At 41.1% G+C, this 25,789-nt stretch overlaps 1 protein-coding gene across 1 annotated transcript in view; it reads left to right on the top strand.

Annotated features, from left to right (window-relative positions):
* The first annotated feature begins 13,003 nt into the window (after window positions 1–13,003).
* TNIP3 (TNFAIP3 interacting protein 3) overlaps window positions 13,004–25,789 on the top strand; it is a 69,014-nt gene continuing 56,228 nt past the window's right edge. Inside the window, 2 exon segments of the mRNA XM_035112547.2 lie at window positions 13,004–13,014; window positions 14,953–15,055. Of these exon segments, the coding sequence (XP_034968438.2) occupies window positions 13,004–13,014; window positions 14,953–15,055 (114 nt within the window).

Here is a 25,789-nt window from a genome sequence, read left to right as displayed (position 1 = left end):
AGCACTGGCTGCCGATTAGTTTCTGGACCCAATTCAAAGTTCCGGTTTTGACCTATACTAAATGGCTCAAGGACTGCCTCTCCCTATGTGAATCAACACAGAGCCTGCAATCATCATTGGGGGCCCTTCTTCATTTCCCCCCCTCCCCCAGTGAGAAGTCCGAAGGGTGGCAACACAAGAATGGGCCTTTTCTGTGGTGGCTCCCCATTTGTGGAATACACTCCCTGGAGAGGCTCGCTTGGTACAAGCATTATATATCGTTAGGCACCAGGCCTTGGGCAAATTTAACAATATATGAACTTTTAAACTGTGTTTAGGGGGGTAGTGCTTCTGTTTATTACTATGTTAGATATTTTTGTGGTTTTTATTGTAAACCACCATGTGATTCTCAGATGAAAGGCAATATAGAAAATAAGTAAGTAAGTAAGTAAACCCTCTCCCCTCTTTTTTAATTATTAGAATGAACAGCAAGACTCTTGGAAGTTTCTTGATATGCATACCGGTCATCCATCGGATTCAGAAAGGTATTAACAGTTCTACACATTTTACTTTGCTTTTTGGTGAAGACTTGTGACATCTCAAATAAGCTGAAACTGCTCTATTTTTGTTAAATAGAAATCATTCTATTATGGCTCAATCTGGCAAAAAATTCTAAAGCCTGAACTATCAGATGTTGGTGAAACTAGATTAACTGCAACAGGTGCCAAGAAGTGGATGGATTCTGCATGATTTATCAATGAAATAAAAGAAAAACAAAACTAATGTAAGGGTGTGATTGAAAGACACCAGTTCCTGATTTATCAGCTTCTGAGACTGCAGTGCACAAAGCACATGTGCCAGTGTACTTAATCCTGTCTGTTCACATTTGAAGTGACATGTAGCCTGATCCCGGGCAAGTTTTCTTGGTGTTAGCCTCCACTGATCTCAGTGGGATTTTATTCCAAAATAGCTTTGTTCATCAGATTATATATTTGAGGTGCATGGGCATGTGAACCAATTGTCAAGGTGACTTCATAGCAGGGGGTTCCTCATTTGATTCAAATCACTAACACAGAAGCACTTCTTAGATCACTTTTGGGTTTTTCCTCCATCTTAGTTTCCCATTATCTGTGAACAGATTCTCTTCCCTGACTGCTTTCATCATATATGGAGATCTGAAGCAGCTCTAATTTGCTTGTTTAAATGTTTGCATTTGTGATTTGATTTTTCCACTCTCCTGAATACGTAACACCTCGTTGGCATGGCAAAATTCAGCCCCTATCAGTTAGCACCTCTCAAGAAGACTTTCAGGAAACAATCAAAATTCGTTTTGTAGCTTAAGATGAGAGCAAGAGGTAATTGTTTTGGTTGGGCACAGTTGTTTCTGACTGGCTTATTCACCGTGAATTATGACTATTTTAGCCATAATGGTCATAATTATGTAGAACAGATCATAAACAAGGCAAGAGATTATGTTTATTTATGTTTATTATTTTATTAGAATGATTTACCTTGCCTTTTTGCTAATATGGCCGTCAAGGCACTAACCACCACATTATTAATTTTAAAAATATACAATAAAAAATAAATAAATAAGAGAGGCAACATTCATGTTATTGTGAAATTATCATCCCTGCTGGAAATACGAAATGTCACTCTGATGCTCAATTTAGTTAGGTGGTGTTGTGAACATGTGCCCTGCCTCTAAAGCAGGCATCCCCAAACTTCGGCCCTCCAGATGTTTTGGACTACAATTCCCATCATCCTTGACCACTGGTTGTGTTAGCTAGGGATCATGGGAGTTGTAGGCCAAAACATCTGGAGGGCCGCAGTTTGGGGATGCCTGCTCTAAAGTATCATCAGAAAGAAGAAAACTGTTCTAGATTGCATTGCCTTAAGTTGTGATGGAGATATAAACTCACTCCTAGTACTGTACAATTATAATATAGCCATTTATTTATTTATTTAAAATCTAGAAAAATATTTTTAAAAAATGGTATTTCAGAACTCCAGGAATAAATATCCATTTTTAAAATATATATATATATAAAAGCTAGAAAAATATTTAAAAATGGTATTTCAGAATAAACTCAACATATTCCAGCAAAGGTCAGCCAGAGAAGATTAAAAATAGCTTCTAAACTGAGAAAAACAAGAGAGATCAAGAAGGAAGAGTCCTTGCAGACCACAATGCAGGAATCCCCCTACTGTGGTGTGAACTGTCAATCACCACTCCGATAGAATCTTCAGATAAAGGTCAAGGCTTAGACTGCATACACATTCTCATTAACTCTGCATTCATTGCACTTCACTGCTGTTTTGGGGAAGCAGCGCACACAGGACACTAGCCGCCATCTATATTAATCCTGTGTATTCTAGCCTGTCATCTCTTATGATCTCCCAGCCTCAAAGTAGTCCAATGTAGTCCTTTCTTGCTCTTCTATGCATAGCTCCTTTAGACGGCAGGAGCCACAGCAGCTATAGCAACAGTAGGCATGTACTGAGCAAATGTGCACAAATGAAGGCTATTCCTCTTGGCTGAAAAGCTCTCAGTGCCCCCCCCCTTTTAAAAAATAATTTTTATTGAATTTTATAGAACAACAACAAACAAAACACAACACACACACAAAACATAAACAGTGCAGCTCTCAGTGTTTCAGAATTCAATACACCTTGGTTATTTGTCACTGTCCCCAGGCCACAGCGGGGGGGGGGAGCTCTTTGGCTACTACTGTTATCATATTATTATTATTATTATTATTATTATTATTATTATTATTATTATTGAAATTTCTATAGCACCTTTCATTTGAGGATCACAGGGCAGTTTAGATGATAAAAACCACAAAAAACATAGTAACAAACAAAAGCAATAGCCCCTTCCCCACAGTTTAAAAGGCGATAGATTGTTTAATTAGCTAAAGGCCTGTGAGAGGAGGCATGTTTTTGCCTGGTGCCTAAAGAAATGTAATGAAGGCACCAAGAAGGCTTCCCTGGGGAGAGCATCCCAAAAACAGGGAGCCACCACAGAAAAGGCTTGTTCTTGTGTTGCCACCCTCCAGACCATTTGTGGTGAAGGCACACGAAAAAAGGTTTCAAATGATGATTGCAGGGTCCAGGTAGGTTCATATGGAGAGAGGTGGTCCCTGAGGTATTGTGGTCCTGGGCTGTTTAAGGCTTTATAGGTCAAAACTGGAACTTTGGATTGGGCCTGGAAACTAACTGGCAGCTAGTACATCTGGGCCAGGATTGGTGCTATATATTCTAACTGGCAATGAAATAGGCCACTGAATTCTGCCCCAGCTGAGTTTTCTGAACCATCCGCAGCCCCACGTATAACACATTGCAGTAATCTACTAACCTAGAAGTTACCAGGGCATAGATAACAGAACTTAGGCTATGGAAACCATATTTTTCCATGAAAAGCATGTCATATGGTTCTTGAAAATTAAGCAGAAGCTGTTAAGAAACAATTGGTTCAGTCCATATTAACAGCACTGTTCCATTCCAAATGTATCATTTCACAGCTAAACAGCTGCTGGCGATTAACTGTTCTTTAAAAGGATCATTCCTTTTTTCATAAGGGGAACAGAAGCATGGAGGCGTTTATAGGGTTGAATCAGGATTGAACGAAACACTTATTTTCTCTTTGTTGTGCAGATCACATTCTTAATTGTCGTGCTCACCCTACTTCTCCAAGCAGTGAGAAGTTCTAGGGGTGGAAGCTTTTGGACATTTGCAATATTTGCACTTGTTTACGGATATACAGGTTGAGCCTAGGTGGAGGAACACAGCCTAGATGCTTTGATATCCAGCCAAAGGCTACTAAAACAGTTAGCACCCCAAAATGCTGTTAGCTTACAGCAATACAGCTCTCTGCCTTTATCCGCCTCTCTCAAACTCCAGTCTGTTTCCCTCCAGACAGGCTGAGTACACACAATAATTTAAAGCACATCTCGTGTTTAAGAATTGTGGTAACTGTATTTCACCCCTCTCAGAGCTACAATTCACAGCACCCTTAATAAAATACAGTTCACAGGATTCTTATTGTGTGGGAGGGGGTGGGTTTTAAATGTATGAAGTGTTCACAGCCATAGAAGCACCTTGTCCCCTCTCCCTGGCTGGATTTGAAGCAGGGGACCTGGATCAGCCATCTTCTCTGACCATCACCTAGCTTCTTGGGTCATTTTAGCTTCCATGGAGACACATCACAGGATTATCAACAATATTAGGTCAGTTCTATGAAAATCAGTAACACAAACACCATAGCTGCCAAGTTTTCCCTTTTCTCGCGAGGAAGCCTATTCAGCATAAGGGAAAATCCCTTTAAAAAAGGGATAACTTGGCAGCTATGAAACACAACTTTTATCTGCTGCTCTAGTAGGCAGGAGTAGACCTAGGATGTGTACACATTTAAAGCACATTCCTTCCCTGCCGCAATTATTGGCACTGTAGTTTAAGTCTGACAGAGTTACAATTCCTAGAAACCCTCAAGAAGCTACGGTGTCCAGAATTCTTAGATGGAGAGAATGTACTTAGAATGTGCTTTAAAGCAGTGTTTCTCAACCTTTTTTGGGCCACGGCACACTTGTTCCATGAAAAAAATCATGAGGCACACCAACTCTGTGCCGCCCTATATTGACATAATTATGACTGTAAGAAACACTTGCCTGGTTTTGGGACGGCTGGGAGCAGGACAGCAGCCAGAGCAGCGGCGGCTCCCCGTCGCCCCTGGGCACGTCCAGCCCGCCGGGTGGCCAGCAAGGAGAAGGAGGAGCGGCGCCTGGTGAATCTGGCCTGGGCGGCACTGCGGCGGCAGGAGACGCCGACAGATCCTGCCCCGAGGAGCCCTTGCGTGGGTCAGGTATGTTCCTCCACCGCCGAGGGGAGAGGAAGAGGACGGTCTGCCGGAATGACCTTGAGCGATTCTCTCGGTGTCTCCGGGAAGGCGGGCGGAGCCGCAGCTGCAGAGACGAGTCGCTAGGGAAGGAGGGAGGGAGCTGCAGGGGCCGGATGTCCCTGCTCTGCAATGGAACTGCCGCTGGATATGAATGCGGGGCGGGGGTGCGCGGAGGAGAAAGCAGCTTTTCTGGGTTTTAAATAAACCCGCCTCGCGTCGCGTCGTGACCCGGCCGGCTTCCTTTCCGGCGGGTCAGTGTTTATTATTGGCGGCCGCCAGGCACGTCACAATACAAATCGCCCTTCCCGTCGCCGCACGCCGCGGCACACTAGCCAGCATCTCGCAGCACAGTACTGTGCCGCGGAACAGCGGTTGAGAAACGCTGCTTTAAAGGTATAGTAGGATGTAGCCCTAAAGGGCTTACATTACAGGAGGGTTGTTTTGGGCTGAATACTAGGAGCAAGCTATTGATGGAAAGAGCAGTCCAACATTGAAAGCAACCACCTAGGGAGGTGGCAGGTGAGCTTTCTGCTACTGGATGGCTTCAAGCAGGCTGAATAGCCATCTGTTGAGGAAGCTCTAGTTCTGGATTTCCTGTTTCAAACAAGGGGTTGGACTAGAATGGTTTACAATCCTGCAAGGCAGGCAACCACAAATCTGTTTTGTTCTATGTCCCACCACCTCTGCCACCACTGTAATAACAGCTTCAAGAATCCTTTGCCTGAAATGCCCACCCACAGTGACAAAAGCATGTGTCAGGCCCCTTGTCTCTGGAATTAATTTCCTCTCAAGATGAGACACAGGGTGAGTAAAGCTGTATGCCCTCTTTAGAAGGCCTTGTTCATCATTAAACCTTGTGGTACTTCATGACTGAGCTGATCACAAGGATGGCACAGAACAAGTCTTTCCCATTTCTTATTTGAACAGAGTTGTCTCTATGCAACCAAGCTCCATTTTATACCCCAACCTTTTCTCCAGAGTGCTTAAGATGGTATATACAGTCTACCTCCATTTTGTCTTCCCAGGTACCATGGCAGAAAAGTGGGTATTGAGAGCAGTGGTCAGATTCTAGAAGGAGATGCTAGGGCTCATTCTCTCATGTGGAAACCCTTTACCCTTTATCCTAGGCATGTAGGAGCTCTGCATATTTACCCAGTGGTAAAGTAACTCAATGGTTACTGTGGATTTTATAATTTGTTGGAAGCTGCCCAGAGTGCTTTATTACTATTACTACTACTGTACTACTACTACTACTACTACTACACCCCTCCCTATACTGTATTCTTACTTAATATGTTCCAAAATTAAAACCTTGCTTTGAAACTTGATATTGAAGCTGACCCCAGATGAGTCATGTCACCAGTTAAGTCCTGGCAGGGGGCACAGTCCAAATACAGTTAGCAACCATTCTCTACATTAAGGATGTTTTCAAAATTAAGTGGTGGGGAGAAATCTATGAAGATAACTTAGTCCATTGCACTTCAAATCATGGGTAGGTTATGGTTATGATTACAATTACAATTAGGCTGTGTTCCCCAAATTAAGGTGGGTTGTGTTAGTAGTAGTAGTAGTAGTAGCAGCACTATACTCAGCTTGTTCCTATTTGTTTCTGGGAGGAGGAGAAAGCCAGAGAGAAAACAAGGGTGGGGGACGAGAGAGAGAGATTGAGAGAGAGAGAGAGAGAGAGAGAGAGGTGACTCATATTGTTAAATATATTTTTTTAAAAAGGGCAATTTTTTTCAGTTTGGGACTTAAGGTGGGTGGAAGTCTATTGGCTTTAACTTGCACGATTTTCTGCACTCAGCAGTCTTCACAGATGAACTTAGGTTGTATGGATAGCTAAATATAAAGATTCTATTTTGCCATTAATCTGCAGGGAAATGTCATTTTCTTTGGTTCATTCACACAGCTGCACCTTTGAGGTGTAGTACAGTAGTTTGAAATGTAACTTCAGTTACGCACCCCTTGGATACTCTTGCCACTTCTCTTGTAATATTGCTGCAAACTCTTCTTATCTCAGTGCAGATCTGAGATTTAGATTCCAGGTCATACGTTTCTCCGTGCAGGTAAGCACACACTCAGGTGGAGGTAGGGCTGCACCTGGATGCCTGCCTTTGCCTGAAGTGATGATGTCAGGTTGTAACAGTATTACTCAGGTGGAGGTTGCAACTTTAATAAGCAGCCACTGTGGGAAATCACCTTCCTGGAGTGGAACTGTGTACACACTGTGACGTGTATATTTTATAAAATGGGCAAACTTCTTAAATCAGATTTATAATATTTTCAGCGAATAAAAATCTGTATCACTCCTGGCAATAACATTTCCTGTTAATTTCTTATTGATAGCCCATGTACATATCTGGCAGCAGTAGCAGTGGCCTGCGTTGTTTTATTGCTTGTTGTGCTGGCTTTTCTAAGCAGCTGAGAGCTAAGACTCATGACCTCCCAGATGATGTAAGAAACTGGTCACTTGTCTTCTGCGCCATTGCCAGAACAACCTCAAATTCACTTGCAGACGAGTCACTGAAGAGATTTCTAATATATTTGCAAGTACATGTCCAAGTAAACCCATCAGTCTCAGTGAAACATTCATCTGTATATGATTGCACTGGATTGCACCTTTACTATCTCTGACCTACACAGGCTGCCATGGCTCTTCCACTGCATCTGCCGAAAAGCACCATGTGGCAGGCAGGCAGGCAGGCAGGCAGGCAGGCAGGCAGGCAGGCAGGCAGGCAGGCAGGCAGGCAGGCAGGCAGGCTTTCCCCTGCATTTGTGACACAGTCACAGGGACTTAGAGTGCTCCAAGATGTCCACTCAGTACTGTAAATGTTGAGACCTTGCAAATGGGTCAGTTGCAATATTTAAATTTTTTCTTAACTTTTCATGTTTCTCTCAGACAAGGGCACATAGCAACCTAGGAAACTGTCTTATTCCAACTCAGTCTGTTGTTCCATCTAGCTCTGTATTGTCTACAGGGTTGGTGCTACGATTAGGCCAAATAGGCAGCCACCTATGATGCAGACCTCAGACGAGTGCAGTACCGACCTTTGAGGAGTCCAGTTTTATACAGATTAGTTTTTTGTTATATCATAAATGTATGATAATAATTTACTTTTATTGTATATTTTGAAAAAGTTGTACAGTGGAACCTCGGTTTACGACTACCTACATTTATGAAAACCTCCGTTTACGAATGCCACGGACCCGGAAGTGTTTACATCCGGGTTCCGCGGCGTCAGATGCGCAGACGCGATCTGTGCAGCTCGCGCATGCACAGAAGGAATCTGCGCAGCGCACATGTGCGCAGACGCTCTCTATCGGTGCTTCGTGCATGCACAGAAGCAAACCTTCGGCGAGCGAATACCTCGGCAGAACGGATTGTGTTCACAAACCGAGGTACCACTGTAGACTCTACACTGTGCACTAGAATTTTTTTGAGGGGTGTGTGTGTGTGTGTGTGTGTATGTGTATGTGTGCAAGTAGTTAGCCTTGCCCGGGGCACAGAATAGCCTGGCACCAGCACTGACTGTCTACATTGATTGGCAGTGGCTCCTACATTGCAGGGGGTTGGATTACATGATCCACAGGGTACCTTCCAACTCCTCGATTCTATGATTCTTCAGGGTTTCAGGCAGGAAGTATGTCCCAGACCTGCCCGGAAAAGGTGGAGATGGAATTTAAAAATCCAGATTAAATGAGTGAAAAATGCAAGCTGGTATTCTGATGTCAATTGTGCTATATGGATTTTCCAAAAACCTGTATGAATGAGGACTATTGATCCCATCCGGAAACATCTGAACATGCAGATAAGCATGCATAAGATTGGGATGTTAGAAAAAAAAAACAGACTTGTTTGGTTTTGGGGTGACAATCACTTCCAAAGTTCCTCTCTTTCGTGGCTGATTTTTCCAAAATAGAAAGTCCTATGTAGTTTTGTTCCACCCACCCCTGTAATCCCAGTGTTTGAAACCAATGGTTGCATTACAAGCACAAAGTAAGAGGTGAAGCTTACTGTAATAACTGCATTTGAGAGACATTTCACCTATAAATTTTTGACTAGTCATGCAGCTGTTACAAGCAGAGGAGCCCAGCTAGAAAAAAGTTGCAACTCAAATAGTGCACAATTGTCCAAAGGCTTTTAAGAAATATTTTCAATTGCACTGAAAGTCAGGCCTTTAAAAAAGAATATGTTCTCATATCCCCAGACAGAAACCATCTTTGAATTTTTTTTGATGAATATAGAGTTTGGTTATCTAGTCACAAACATAATGAAGCAGAAATCTGCTCACAGCAATTGAGAGGCAAATACTTTTGTTTTTTAATTCATCTTAGAATGTCTTTAAATAATAGTTTGGTTGCTTAGGTAAAGTGCTTTCCTGACTAAATTGTGAGTGCCCTCTAGACTTTAAAAATAAGTACTGCAGTATTGTTTTTACATATACAGTGGTACCTCTGGTTACAAACTTAATTCGTTCCGGAGGTCCGTTCTTAACCTGAAACCATTTTTTACCTGAGGTACCACTTTAGCTAATGGGGCCTCCCATTGCCACTGCACGATTTCTGTTCTCATCCTGAGGTAAAATTCTTAACCTGAGGTACTATTTCCAAGTTAGTGGAGTCTGTAACCCGAAGTGTTTGTAATCCGAGGTGTTTGTAACACAAGGTGTTTGTAACCCGAGGAACCACTGTACATTTAATTAAAGAAAACTTAGAGACTAAGAACAGCTTCACACATGTTCTGTTACTTGCCCAGAAAATGTTTCTGCATAGCTAACAGTATAAAATATATATGCCTGGTAGTCAGCTGTGGCTATCTATATGTAGGTTTTGTGTTGTTTCCTACAAGGAAGTAACTTCCCTGCAGAAAAAAAGTGTTATCTGAATTGATCTTAACTGGTTTACTGAAACACTGGAATTGTGCAAGCAACTGTAGTTTTCTTAGAAAGCTTTTTTACAAAAGCTTTTTAGGTAACTTTTTCCCCCAACTGACCTTCCAGGGCTGATATTTTTTAGGTGGGTGATGGCCTGAATTATGTTCTTTTGTACTTTTTTTTTAAATGGGAGAGTTGCAGAGTACTGGTTATAAGGTTTTTTTTTTTAAAAAAAATGTATTCTCCTTATGTTTATGATTTATTTATTTTTAGCTTAAGTCACTTTGGACATTTGCCCAGAAAAGCAGCTTTAAAATATTTCAAATTGTAATTAAAAATGTTTTGCATGTCTAGATCACTGTAAAAAAAGAGGTCTCCGGGACAGCAGCACATAGGCAGCAGTAGTGGTTCTAACAGATCCATTGCTCTGTAAGGCATATCTTTAGATCACCCATCACAAATATTTTACGCGCCAGAGGTTTGGACGACAGCTGCAGCCAGCATAGTAGGATTTTCTCCTATTTTTGTTCCATGTTAGAGAACTGTGTTGAAGCCATTGTGCCCCACACATTGTTTTGCTGGTGGTTCTGACACTCTTCAAAAAGTTCAGGACTGTCTGGTAAAGGAAATGATTTACATGTATATTTGCTAAGGCAGAAGTCCTTAAAATGCTACCTGGAGAAGGAAAGGAACGTTTCCTGGTTGAGAAGGTGTTACGCAATTCAAACCTTTACAAGGCAGAGTGGGAATTTCCTGGATTACACCTGTTAAATTAAGTAATCAGGAAAGTAAATGAAGTGTCATTCCTACTTGCAGACTGGACTCCAATCTCCTTTATCGAGAAAGCCTTTTTAATCGTTCTTTCAGATTGGATGAAAAAGTTATTAGCTGCACATCCCCTCCCCAGGAGTGATCACATGAAATGACATGGCCCTTTAAAATGCTGGCCTTCCTCTATGGCATTTGCCCTGTCCTCTAGACTTCAGCAGTATGGCAATCTCATAACTTGTCCTTTCTTCAGTCTTTGTTGGTGCAATTTATGTGCCCTACCCCAAATCTCTCCTCTTTGTTACTCATTGTTTTTATCAGGGAACGTCCATATATTCATAGTGGAGATGTTTGCTCCTGTTAAAAGATAGGTGGGCATGCACAGTTTTGAGGCATTGGCCTGTTGTTTATTTTGCTTTGTTTTGCCAAATTACGTGTATTTTGTTTTAGGCTACCGGCAGGCCTGTCCTTTTAAGGTAGGGTACTGAACCTAGACAGCATCTTAAAAAGCAGAGACATCACCTTGCCTACAAAGGTCCGTATAGTTAAAGCTATGGTTTCCCCAGTAGTGATGTATGGAAGTGAGAGCTGGACCATAAAGAAGGCTGATCGCCGAAGAATTGATGCTTTTGAATTATGGTGTTGGAGGAGACTCTTGAGAGTCCCATGGAGATCAAAACTATCAATTCTGAAGGAAATCAGCCCTGAGTGCTCACTGGAAGGACAGATCGTGAAGCTGAGGCTCCAATACTTTGGCCACCTCATGAGAAGAGAAGACTCCCTGGAAAAGACCCTGATGCTGGGAAAGATTGAGGGCACTAGGAGAAGGGGACGACAGAGGGACGAGATGGTTGGACAGTGTTCTCGAAGCTACGAACATGAGTTTGACCAAACTGCGGGAGGCAGTGGAAGATAGGAGTGCCTGGCGTGCTATGGTCCATGGGGTCACGAAGAGTTGGACACGACTAAACAACAACAACAACAAACAACAACAACAGAACCTATAAAAACCTAGAAGAATAAACAAGTGGAGCCTGCAACAAAATATTGTTGTATATTCTCTTACCTCCTAAGAATGGTACGTACTCTCGTTGAGGATTCCCCCCAAATTGAGCATTCCAAACACATACACATGGCACAGCATTCCACAATGGTTGTTTCTCTATTGATACACAATGGCTCCTGAACATTCTGTTTTCATTGGGCTATCTCTGGGGGTGGGGATCCCCTTAAGGTTGTTAAAACTTCAATATGTTATGATTTGTTTATGTCATGATTTGTTTATGTTATAATTAATATGTTTTCCCCTTTTTTATTTGTATTTGTTTATTTGTATTTTATGAAATTAAATAAAGATATTTTTAATTAAAAAAAATAAAACTTCAGACTTCGAGGTTTCTCATGCCACCCTTGTTTTTAAATATATTGACTCAATTTCTGTTGTCATTAAATATTATATCTATTTCAGTCTGTCTATTCGAAATGAAATGAAATGAAATAGGACACACCAAACTGGGTGAAAACAAATTCAACTCATTCATATTATATCAGAAATAATACAACACTCCTGTAATGTAGATCAGTATTATTGTACCCACATTGCAGATCAAGAACTGAGGCTAGAAGCAGCTTGGCTATGGCTACCAAATTATTTATTTACTACATTTACATCCTGCCTTTCCTTGATGGAGCTCAAAGCAGCATGATTCCTCACCCTCCATTTTATCCTCAAATCAACTACATAATGGAAGCTCATCTGAGAGGCTCAATTTCACCTCCCAAGCTTCATGGCTGAGTGGGGATTTGAACCTGGGTTGCCCTGGCCCTGGTCCTAGTCCAACACTCTAACCACTACACCAGAATTACTGGAGCAAGATTTGAGGAATCAGAAACTTCCCTGCCATTTCATTGCCCTAGCCATTTCATTGCATAAGCTCCTGTGTCCCCATTCTACCTACAGGTTGGAAATAATCAGGGATTGCTTATTTTAAAAATCCATATAGGATTAAGGTGCCAGTCTACAAATTGTGCTCACTCATCATGTAAACAATGTTCAGTTCAGTTCTATCTCATCTGAGCGACTGCTTTCATATTTTAACCTCTGACTGCTTCCAAATGTCACCAGGCCTACTTAATGCAGCACAGTACATGATACTGTGCAGTAGAATTACATTTTGTGCATTAGGCATGCTGACAAGCTGGGTGAAGTTGAACCACATGCTTCTGATGGACATGGATGAGAGAGTAGCGACGATGACTGTACTCCTGGCGCATGTTGAGAGTCATGCAAAAATCCTAATTAACGAATAAAAAAGCGAGTCACAAAACATATAATCTCTGAGATCTTAAAACATATGTTTCTGAAGTTTATCTTGCAATTTATTTTTGCAGTGTTCCCAGGCATGCAATTCTATTAGTCAAGTTAAGTTAAAACCGTAGGTGAGTGCCATATCTCTCTTTGTGTGATTGAGCTGTAACTTTCATGACAGAGAGGTATTCACAGTGCACTGCCCGTGAATTGCAATCCATTGCACAAAGCGTTGGCTACAGAAAGCCAGGTTCAAATCTTTTCCTCTAATCTGAATTTTATTTTGTCACCTTCCTCAACCTTTCAGGTATGAAGCAGTCCCAGGTGATGGGAAGGGATTGGATTGGTTTCCCCCTTTTCCTCCTATAGCCACATTCTACAGATTGCCTTGCTTTTCCTCTGTAGCCACATCCAGCTTTTTAGACTCTGGTACTTGGTACATGCCAGACTGTAGTTTTACTGGTCATACCACAATTGTCAGTTGAGCACAATCTAATATTTCACTTAATAATACATGCTTAAAATTACACTGCCCTCTTAATTTTTACCCATATGAGCTGGGTAAATTTGTACTCTGAACTAGTTTGATAAAAAAACTTCAGTGATATCCCCTGAAAATAATTAGCACATTGATTGGGGGATAATTTAGTTGCACTCATTTAGAAGAAGCAACTTCATGCCAACAGCCTCCACAAATCTCCTCACTGTGCTTCAGTTCTTCCTAGGGTTTCCAATTAAGGTGGGGAAGATTTTAAAAGCCTGGTTTCTTTTCTCTCAAACATAGGTGAACAGAAAATTTTGGGGCTGGTTTCTGCCTCTAGACTTCCATCTCATAAAACTGATTGAAACTTTGGTTTTACTCCTTGCTCCATTGGTGGTCCTGTCATGGATTGTGTCCCAGGTTCCAGATATTTTGTTAATAATTTCAAGAGCCAGCAACACCAGCTGCTTCCATAGCCATCTCTTTCAAAACTATTTCATAGCAAATCAGTTTGCACGTACAGAAGCTGGAAAGCAGTTCTTATCCAAGTGTGTGTGTATATACCTGTGTGTATATTTAGCAAAATTTTAACAGAAAAATACACCAAATCAGAAAACTTACAATACTTATATATGTTTATTCATTTTAGTGGATATTTTAATATACATTTTAACATTTTAATTCAGTTTAGTAATAGTTTATATCCATTTTAAAAACAAAAGCATTCATGATACCGTCATACCTCGGTTTACAACCGCCTCGGTTTACAAACACCGCGGACCCATCTGGAATGGATTAATTCACTTTCCATTACTTTCAATGGGAAAGTTTGCTTCAGGTTAAGTACGCTTCAGTTTAAGTGTCCAGAGAAGTGGACACGGAGCAATGGATTCAAACTACAAGAAAGAAGATTCCACCTGAACATTAGGAAGAACCCTGACAGTAAGAGCTGTTCGGCAGTGGAATTTGCTACCAAGGAGTGTGGTGGAGTCTCCTTCTTTGGAGGTCTTTAAGCAGAGGCTTGACAGGCATATGTCAGGAATGCTTTGATGGTGTTTCCTGCTTGGCAGGGGGTTGGACTGGATGGCCCTTGTGGTCTCTTCCAACTCTATGATTTTAAGTACTCTGCAGACCGTTTGGAACGGATTAATCCACTTTCCATTACTTTCAATGGGAAAGTTCGCTTTAGGTTAAGTACGCTTTAGGTTAAGTACAGACTTCCAGAACCAATTACACTCATACTTCGGGTTAAGTACGCTTCAGTTTAAGTACTCCGCGGACTGCCTGGAACAGATTAATCCACTTTACATTACTTTCAATGGAAAAGTTCACTTCAGGTTAAGTACAGACTTCCGGAACCAATTGTGTTTGTAAACCGAGGTACCGCTGTATTGCATATCTTTGGCTATGTCCTTAGTCATAAGGCCAGGAAGGAGCTTTTAGTCTTTCCTTCCCCTTGTTCTCTTTTTATAAACCCCAATTTACGGTGAGCTTTACAGAGTTGCTTTTCTTTTACCTAGCAGATTAGCTTTGGGGAGCTTGATGAAAATCCAAAAAACAGATTTAGCAAGTAGCATTTCTATACTTGATGCATATTTGTCAGTTTTAAAAGATAAAGTGTTTTTTCCTCTTCCTTAACTAGATGCGACAGCAGAGAGCTTGATGAGGAAATAAGGATTCTGATAGGGAAGAGTGGTGCTTGGGAGTCCTGTAAGAAGCTGGAGAGCAGCTCACATCCCCTGAACGTAAGCAACTTTCTTTCCACTTTGTCATTCTTGACAAACTCCTGTTAATCATCACGACTTATCCTGTGCAGTTGTATACAACTTCCTTTATTGCTTATATGATGGGAACAAACACTTCCTTATATCTCCTCTCTGTAGTTGCTTCCTGATTTTAGGGGAAACACTTGTATGAAATGTCATTACTTTTCTAGACTTTAAGCCATTGTGACCACATCAGTGCTTTCCCATGGGGCAGTGATACATCAGTTTTATGCTACTCATTTGCCTATGATCCAAAGCCAGAGATTCAAAATTAACAAAGCAGTGTCAGTCACTGATGGCAAGATTGTTATCCCATTGGTATTTCATATTTTTAGGAATGGTGGCAATGCTGGGTCATCATTTCTCTCCCTCCCTTCTGTGGCAGACAGGAAGGTAGGTCTCAGGTGTGGCTTGGAGTTCTTCTTGGAATAAAGGTTATTCATCTTGGCACTCTGGCTGAATAGGTGATGCAGTTGTTGGTCTCATCCCTGCAGAAGTATGGGTGGATCGCATGGATCATGTGTGGTACCCTGATTTTTATCAGCCCCAGCCAGCTTGGGAGATGTAAACCAGTAACATCTGAAGCTGCATGGGTTCCCCTTCTCTGTCTTAGACACATAAATACAGTCATACCTCGGTTTAAATACACTTTGGTTTGAGTACTTTCAGTTTAAGTACTCCATAGACCCATCTGGAACGGATTAATCCACTTTCCATTACTTTCAATGGGAAAGTTCACTTCAGGTTAAGTCATAGCTGCCAAGTTTCCCCTTTTCTCACAAGGAAGCCTATTCAGCATAAGTGAATTTCCCTTAAAAAAAGGGATAACTTGGCAGCTATGGAAAAATTCCTTCAGTAGCACCTTAAAGACCAACTAAGTTTATACTTTGGTATGAGCTTTCGTGTGCATGCAGCTATGGGTTAAGTATGCTTGGCAGCTATGGGTTAAGTATGCTTCAGGTTAAGTACAGACTTCTGTGTACTTAAACCGAGGTACCACTGTAACACCACATGCTCATGTATTCCTGCCTCTCACCCAGAAGAAAAAGAGCCCAGTGGTTCCAGAAACTTGAAAAACCGACACATGGAGCATGTATGATATTTTGGATAAGAAGCAACATACAGTATTGCTAGGAGAAAGTACTTTTTAAAAATCATGGCACTTTCCCTTAAAGATCTTCAAGGCAACACAATTACTGTACTAAAATGCTGTTACATACTTGACTTAGGTTATTTGAACATTTCACAATGTTACATTTCTCATGTCTCTTCTCAATGGTTGTCAGGTAACTCTTTTTGAATGGAATTGTATAAGAGAAGGGAAAACAGCAGCCATTCTGCCCAGAGAGCATTCATTAGTATTCCACTCAAACTTTTAAGATACAATTTTAATATTGCTGTTCATGCCACTGTTGGGATCATTTTGCTTTTAAGTTTATGCTTTATTTACATCTGAATTATTTTCTCTTTCTGCTAATATTTGTATTCTTGTAAATAATTTTAGAACTATGATTACAGGGTAGAAATATTAAATTACAAGCACCAGTGCCACAGTTTAGTAGCTGTCCCTCCCTTTGCCAAGAAGACTTGTTAAATCTTCCCCTTCATTTTTCAGTTCACTGGGTGCCGTTCATGCTTCCTTAATCCTTCCTTTCCAACTGGGGAACCAGCAAGGGTTGCCTCAAATCTATCAGTATTTTGCAGGAAAAAGTCAACTGCATACCATAAATTTAAGTTTGAGCAGTTAAAGTGGATTAAAATGCTCTGTTGTCCTAGGACAACAAATCCGCTTTAATAATAATAATAATAATAATAATAATAATAATAATAACAACAACAACGCATGACATTATTATTATTTGTCATTATGAAAGTGACTGGGAAATGTACTAAGTGTGGGATGTACCAAGATGCAAGGGAAGGCATGCAAATATTTCACAAGAAAATCAGGATTAATAACCTCCCCTGCAAACAAATTAGAATAAATACTCAATAAAGACTGGACATAGTCTAATCTGTGCATAAACTTAGTGGAAGCAAATCAGGATGGAAGCTTAATAAAGAGGTCATTTGAGAGAGAGCCCTAGGATCAGGCAGCCCTGGGTTCAAATCTCAACTCAACCATGAAGCTCGCTAAGTGAACAAACCTAAGCCAGCCCTTATCTCTCATCAATCTTTGAGAATTATCATCCCTTATCATCAATATTTGAGAATTGTGAGCTTCGGTAGTCTTGTTAAGCTTTTACACATGAACCTTAGAGTCCGCCCCCTGAGGAAACCATTCCTACGGGGAAGAAGCTAGCTGCCTGTCGGATGAGATAAGAACGCATGGGAAGAGATAAGACCGCATGATACATCATAGCACTTTATTATCGGACTTGATTATTGCACTTTATACTGGACTTTTAAGACTTTGAGCATGAGATTTTGTACACATTTTTGAATCTCTTTGTATATGTGAAGGTTGTTGGTGCATATACATTTAAATATTTGCACTTCACAGTTTTTTAACTTTTCATTGTTTAGCCCTGATCTCTCAGCTCAACCTTATAGGATTGTTGTGAAGGGCAAAGTGTCCTGAAGTTTGGGATAAAATGGATTAGATAAATGCTCGGCCCTTTTTGTACTGCCACAGCTTTGCTTTAGTTTATTCCCCAACCCTCGCCCCCATTTCTTTGCCTTTAATACATGGCTTGGAGAGGAGAGATTCAGCTCTTTTTGTTTGTTTGTTTGCTTGCTTCATTTCTATGAATTGATGTCATGACCCACCTTGGGGGTTGAAATGTGGGACATAAATATTTAGATAAAGAAATGAATAATTGTTCCTTGATTCCCTTCTGTATCTATTTACCCCTGACTGCTATTGATGCAGCTGGGTCGCTTCTTATCCCTCTGGTGGTACAAAGTGGTTGATGTTGCCATCTTCTGTTTAATTTAAGTGTTCTTTTTAAATTAAAGGCAAATTTTAATGTGCTTCACTCTAAAAAGAAACAATGTTTATATTTAAGGCAAAGACATATACACATGAAGTAAACAAGCAGACAAGCTTTTACATAAGAACATAAGAAGACTTGCTGGATCAGGCCAATGGCCTAATCCAAAATGTTTTCACCTAAAATACATATTTTAGCCTATATTATGAATTTTTGTGTTCATCTAAACCTAAAATATGTATTTTTTATACAGTGCACATGTTTAAAAATGGTTTTATTGTGACATAATATTCAGGAAGTATGACAAATGAAGGATAGCTGTGTTCCAGATTGCATATTAATCTAGGATATATAAATTGGGCCAGTTATATGCTGAACATCCTCAGGCATCTCTTTAAACTCAGAAGGAACTGAAAATTGCACATTTAGTCCTCAGATATTAAAAAAGCAGGAAAGATTAGAGTGAAGAAATGTGAAGTATAAACTGAAATGCAAAATAGGTGGGGAGGGGGAGAATATAATCCAGTGAATATATATATGGGGGAAAGTGTTTAATAGATTGCAAAAATGTGCTATGCCCTGTGTGCTTGAAGTTCACTTAGATCAGATTTCATATAGCAACACGTTTCCTATCTGCTTCAGAAAAAATTAACAACATATCATATTTTGGGGGTGGGGGTGGGGGAACAAAACAAAACAAAACCTGTACTGCCTTCTGTCTGTACAAAAATACCTGGCTGCCTTCAATTTCCCTCAGAAGGCAAGTGACTCACACAATTTGCTACATGTTTTTGAGGGTGGGATCTGGAGTGTTTATCTGAGTCTTCTTGATTTTCTTCTGAGGTGCTTTTTCGCAAACCCATTTGGGAGCGCAGTGGGTCTGCATGCCTTTCTATAATGTTTACAATTTCCGAAGCAGAGAATTCAGATGACATCCCATAAACTGACATCTTGTAACCCAAAGGCTCTTTCAAAGCTGTTTTCAGGACTTATGTGTAAACAAATTCCCTCTGCTTCCTTCCCCCTTTTTTATACAAACCAGGAGATCTTCACAGGGAAAATAAAACTAGGCTTAAAAGATACCACATGACTGTGATCTGCTGTGAGAAGCTAATGAGACTGTGAACATCTGCTTCATGCACCAGTAATTGCATCTGTAATGGTTTTTCATTACAGTGTGTTGCTATATCCCAGTCCTTTCTTGGGGCGTAGTGATCTTAATCATCCTTAAGTTAAGCCCATTGTATAACTTGAAGAGAAGATTCCGCTATTAATCCTTATGAGAACAAGATAAATGCTGTGAGCTTTGTTTCCCTTCAAGACATACACAAGCAAACTCTATTGGAAAGTTCCTCTAATAGAAAAGCACATTTGTTCTCATATTATATTTGATTCCTGACACATGCTGTTAAGGCTTTTCATGTATCTTACTTGTGTGTGTACATGGAACCTTAGAAACATTAGATGATATATCTTGAAACTTTAGAAGATAACAATGTACAGGCTGATATACCTCCCCACATCCATAAGGATATGGTTGCATCCAAAGCAGGCCAAAAACATAATTTCTTTCCCAAGAGTTTCTTGTATCCTCTTAGTCCAGTAGAAGATCTGGATGGACCAGCTTTCAATGAGAATATTCTAGAATCCTGGGGCTCCTCCAGATGACCTTGATTCATCTTGATTTGCTTGCACACATTGTACATGGGGATTATGCAATGCCCACCCTTTATTGAACCTTCATCCTGGTCCACTTGCGCATATGTTATATGTCTTCCCATCAGTCAGTCATTTATCCTACTCTTTTAAATGCATTTTACCTTTCCTTAACTACAAAAAATGCAATTTTTAAAACAGCTGATATGCTGCACTAGTCAACCTTCATCCACTTGAATTGCACACACATTTTTTGGTAGGCGATTGCATCCCTCCCACAAAATACTGACAGTTGAGAGGCGACCCTGGCAAGGACGAATTACTGGTTTGATTCTAAACAGTTCAAGAAATGCACCTTTTTGGCACTATGCGCCAGCAACTTAAGATGCCTAGAAATATGATGGGTAAAGTTAACACCAACGTAACTGTTGAAACCATGTCCAGAAAGAGCCTTAGAAGCTGGCCACTGAATTTGAAGCTGAGCAGTTGACAGTGAGCCAGGGGACATGGTAGGGTGCTGTTTTAAGCTTGTTGGGTTTCCTTTGGGAAACTTAAATGTCATTTGTGAGCCACTAGATGGCCATCTCTCTTCCAAGCTGGGGGGGGGGGGCAGGGTCAACCTCTCACATTTGCTTCAAATGATCAACATGTTTCATTTCAGTACTGCTTTAGAACAAGGGTATGCAATAGTCAGCTATAAAAATGCAGATTCTTCATAAGAAAGGAATACAGCCCAAGGAAGAGAAAGACTTGAGAAATCCTGGAAATGGAAGGGATGCAATGCAAAAATGATAATGAAAGGCAGAGCCCAGCTTGTAGAGATGAAAGGAGACAGAGAAGAACTTGGGCGCCCATATGAAAAGTGTCTGAAGATCATGGGTTTTGCTTGGAACATAGTGTCTGTACTTTAGGAAGGAATCTTAAAAGGGAACATAAATTGTAAAATGAGTTCTCTGAATACTTTGATGTGGTTGGTTGTGTTTCATATGAATTTGGTCAGAGAGGGTGGAAATGTCCTCCAAGGTCAATGATCTGAAAACTGCCAGAAGAAGATTTATGAAGGTTTTCAACTATATTGAGCACTGCTTGAGTTGCCATTCCACATCCTTGTGTACTCATAGAAAGAGCCAAAAATAAAATGTAAAAAGGTTATTTGGGTAATGTGCAGCAGTGATATAGTTATTATTTATGTTCTTAACAGAGTGGAAACTATTCTGGCTCAAATGGAAAAAAAAACAATTCTTCAGCTTTTTTTTTTAAAGGAAAGATATCACTGCAACTAGGGATAGGCAAATCTGTCAATTTTGTTTCTTAATTTTTCCAGTCTTAAGTTCAGTTTTCAACATTTCCATTTTGCAAATTTCTTTCAAAACAAATCTCATGAAAATTTCTCAGCATTTTTGTGTGAAATTTTTGTTACACATTGCCCAATATGCTCACTTTTTTGCAAGGCAGTTTCCCCTAATATAATGCATTTTTTATTTTATTTTCACCAATATCCACATTTGATTTCCTTCCCACCCCTGGTATCACTGAAAGTTCATCTTTCATCCATTGTGCCCAGTGGCCTGGTGTTGTTGTTATTGAATTCTAGGTTGGTACATAATAAGGGCATGTTGCTCCATGATGCGGGTCTGTATAACTGAGACCTGGTTGGGGGAGCTGGGTGGACCAGACCTGGATGAACCAGACCACAGTTCTTCTGTACCTGGGTACTCTCTGCAACACCAGTCCAGTCCAGAGCTGAGCAGACCAGAGGGGCACCTTCCTCATATCTCTTATTTTCAGTGCAACTTCCTACAAAATGCCAGGGAAGGTTAAATAATACATTTTTAGTCACTCCAATACTGTAAATGCTGCTGCTGCTGCAGGAAAACAATGGCAAATATTCTGAGATATTCTGTGTCTGCAAATTAAGATGGAGGAAATAATGTTAGACCTACGTTATAGGGTCATGGTAAACATTAAAGAAATAATAGATGTGGAAATACTTTGAGAATTCAGGAAAAGTATTAAATGAATACTAAGATAAAAGATAAAGGTAAAGGACCCCTGGACAGTTAAGACTGGTCAAAGGCAACTATGGGGTGTGGTGCTCATCTTGCTTAAGGCTGAGGGAGCCGACGTTTGTCCACAGACAGATTTCTGGGTCATGTGGTCAGCGTGACAAAACTGCTTCTGACGGTTTATACAAATACTGTAAAGTTGAAGAAGCACTTTGAGCATTAGTTTGCATTTTAATTTGATCTGCCATTGCTGTTCCAGTGATTCCATGCCGCCACTCCTCCTTTCTGAGTAAAGAGCATTACTGCACTTCATTGCAAACGTTTACATATTTTTACCTTATATGTCCAGTCTTCCTGCTTTGTTTCCTAAGGTGGACTTTCCTGTCATGCATTGTCTGGATAGCATGAACATGCTTTTTTCCTTTCTTTCACCAACTCTCATTCTTGACATACTCTGCAATCTTCCTTGACATACTTTGCAAGCCATCGCACATACTGACTAAATCACATCTGATTTGTAATTGTTTTAGTTAAGCTAACTAACATGGAAGTCCATGGTGCATGTGCCATTTTTCACAGCTTTGTTTCATTATTTTGGCTTAGAGGGTGATAAATGTAGATTTTATGGGGATTCCTCAGATACTTTCTTATGCAGAGATGATAAGAAAAGACCTAAAATCCAGTACATACTTTTCCCGGGCAAACTTTGTGTTGAAGCGTTGGGTATAAAAGTTTTGAATGAATGAATGAATTCATGTGCAGTCCACAATGCTTATTACTCAATTCACACTTTTGACAACCCACCCACCTTCAGCAATGTGCAATTTTAAATGTGTGAATAACTATATATACTTTGCAATATAACACGCCCACGAAAGAGGTTTCTGTTCACGCTATACCATAGTTGTAAAAGTATTACCACAGCTTTCTTTATCTGTATTCTACCTTTTAAGTTTCCTGTCTGTTAAACCTACCTAGGTAACAGTAGGGAGTAACCAACACTGACTTTCAATCCAAAATCTATATCAGGGCAACCAAATTAGGCGAACCAAAATGCCACAAAACACTGTGCAAACATTCAAATTCCCCAGAGCCCTTTATCAAGCTATATGGCAAAAAGGAGGAAAGATGCAGCTGGGAGAGGAAGAGGGGGAAATATGTTGGTGGGTGGTGAAGACATGGAGTCTGCATTTAAACACGATCTAAGGATCCCAGCTCCTGCCAACCTAGCAGTTCGAAAGCACGTCAAAATGCAAGTAGATAAATAGGAACTGCTACAGCGGGAAGGTAAACGGCGTTTCCATGTGCTGCTCTGGTTTGCCAGAAGCGGCTTTGTCATGCTGGCCACATGACCTGGAAGCTGTACGCCGGCTCCCTCGGCCAATAATGCGAGATGAGCGCGCAACCCCAGAGTCGGTCACAACTGGACCTAATGGTCAGGGGTCCCTTTACCTTTTAAGGATGTAGCAGACACTCTGGTGAGGGTGAGGGTTTATAAACTACAGTGCCCAGAATTCTGTGAAGGAAAGAAAGTGATTCAAATGTGCTTTAAAGGTATAGTGTGTAAACAGCCTGGGTTAGGTGCTATGTACGGTAGGTTTCAGGTCGTATCCAAGGCTGCCATGAAGAAGGAACATACAATGATTTGAAAATGTAGAATTTGACTGTGATGTAACTGAGGTAACCTGAGCCAGACAAGGATACTAAAAGTGATGGGTGTTTGTGCTGAGTAATAGCCAAAATGTATAGGACTGAATGTGGGCCAACCAAAACTGGGGGAAATTCATTCTTGAATATTTAAAAGTTTAATGTTGCTATGATTTGAACTGCACTTACTGGAAGTTCCGACTTATACATTAGTTTCTAAAGAATGGTAAAATCGCTGTTTATTCATTAAGTTGTCATGCAGATGTCTGGGATTCAGCTGCAGAAAAGTCCATTATTTCATCAATACAGTAACCAAATGAGTGGGCATGTTGCCCATAAAGGTGTGGCATTTCTCAAAGCATGGTTTACATTTTAATATATTATATGTTGGTGCTTTAAAATAATGCATGATAATTGAGAACATCAGACATTTTGAAAAATTATCAATATTCAATACCAAACTCATATATTTTCAAGCTCCATTCATTTTTGATAGATCATTTTTGCCCTCCACCAAGTTTTTGATGTTGTTATCATTAATTTATTTATGAATTACCTTTTACCTGCGTCCCAGGTGATTTACAGATATACCATAAAAACAGCTATATTGCAAGTATATCCTGTATTTTTAAGTAGAAAGAAAACAAAAGGCAGTTTAAAAAAATAGAAAATAAACACCTAGAACAAACACCTTTTCACCCTGGTGGAAAAACTTGTTGAAAATACCTTCATTTGTTTGTGTCTGGTAGGAAACAATTTTGCCCCAGTGGGCCTGATCCTTATCTCTTTTCCCTGCCATGGGCCAACTCTGACATCACACCCTGAACCTACCAATCATGATTTCCCTACCCCACCCCAGTAGATTTAAGGCTTTATACTTCTTTTGAATCCTCTGATTCCCACCCTCTACGCCTGCAAAAACAACAACAGGAAAAGGCCAACTTAACTAAAACCCAGAACTTTCTAATTACTTTAACTATTATATGTGACTTGAAATTGTTGTCAATCACTTGCTACTAGTGTAATTAGAAAATCACAATTCTGTAATATTCAGTCTTAATAGGAACACACACCTTGATTCATTTCCTTGTGAACTCACTACTTTGGTGTAGGGTTTGGCCTGTTTGTCCAATATGGAGAGATGAAGGGCACTGTTGGCATTTGATGGCATACACAATGTTAGATGAGCCATCAGAGAAACCAGTAGGAGAATACGTCAATCTCCCAGGACATTCTATACAAGATCTCAAAGTAGCTGTCTTATTACAAAAGAATTTCAGAAATAGTCTGGACAGAGAAGTTGCTGAATTGCAACTTATTACCAAACTTAAAACCATGGAGAGACCTGGTCTGAATAGAGACATTGGATTCTTATCTCATTATACAGTGGTACCTTGCAAGAGGAACGCCTCGCGCAGTGGAAAAATCGCAAGACGAAAGCGTTTTGCGATTTTTTAAAAGACTTCTTCGCAAGAAGAAGTAGCCGCTGGCCCTCAGTCTGGCCCGGGTGGGCAGCGCAGCCGGCAGCAGGCCTCGTCCGTGCCTCCCCACCACCGCATGCCCACTTCGCCCCTTTCCACAGCGGCCACTCCCACCAGCCGGCTGGCGCCGCTTACCTTGAGAACTCCGCCATCGCGACCGGGGGTGACGTCCACGGCCCCCGCTTCTGCCTCCTGTGGTGGCACGGCACTCATTGCCTCAGCCTTGGCCTCCTCGGCGGTCATGGCGGCCTCCGCAGCTCCTCCCCGGTGGGCTGTCAGGCAAGCACGGGCTGCTTCTCTCCCTTGGCGATCCGGCAGGAGCAGCAGCGGGGCTCACCAGACAGCCCTTGGTGGCAACAGCGGCGGCGCCTGAAGGAGCAAAGGCTGCGGCGGGAGGAGACCCCTGCTGGCCCTCCTCCTGCTTCCCCCTCCCCAGAGCCTTAAAAACTTCCGGCTGCGGCGGGTGAGTTGGCGCCTTTTTTGGCGCTTTTTTTTTTTGCCCATGTTGTTGTTTAGTCGTTTAGTCGTGTCCGACTCTTCGTGACCCCATGGACCATAGCACGCCAGGCACTCCTGTCTTGCACTGCCTCCCGCAGTTTGGTCAAACTCATGTTCGTAGCTTCGAGAACACTGTCCAACCATCTTGTCCTCTGTCGTCCCCTTCTCCTAGTGCCCTCAATCTTTCCCAACATCAGGGTCTTTTCCAAGGATTCTTCTCTTCTCATGAGGTGGCCAAAGTATTGGAGCCTCAGCTTCACAATCTGTCCTTCCAGGGAGCACTCAGGGCTGATTTCCTTAAGAATGGATAGGTTTGATCTTCTTGCAGTCCATGGGACTCTCAAGAGTCTCCTCCAGCACCATAATTCAAAAGCATCAATTCTTCGGCGATCAGCCTTCTTTATGGTCCAGCTCTCACTTCCATACATCACTACTGGGAAAACCATAGCTTTAACTATACGGACCTTTGTCGGCAAAGTGATGTCTCTGCTT

This window comes from Zootoca vivipara, chromosome 9 (assembly GCF_963506605.1).
Source record: "Zootoca vivipara chromosome 9, rZooViv1.1, whole genome shotgun sequence".
NCBI lineage: Eukaryota > Metazoa > Chordata > Lepidosauria > Squamata > Lacertidae > Zootoca > Zootoca vivipara.
This window is presented reverse-complemented; position numbering and strand designations above follow the sequence as displayed.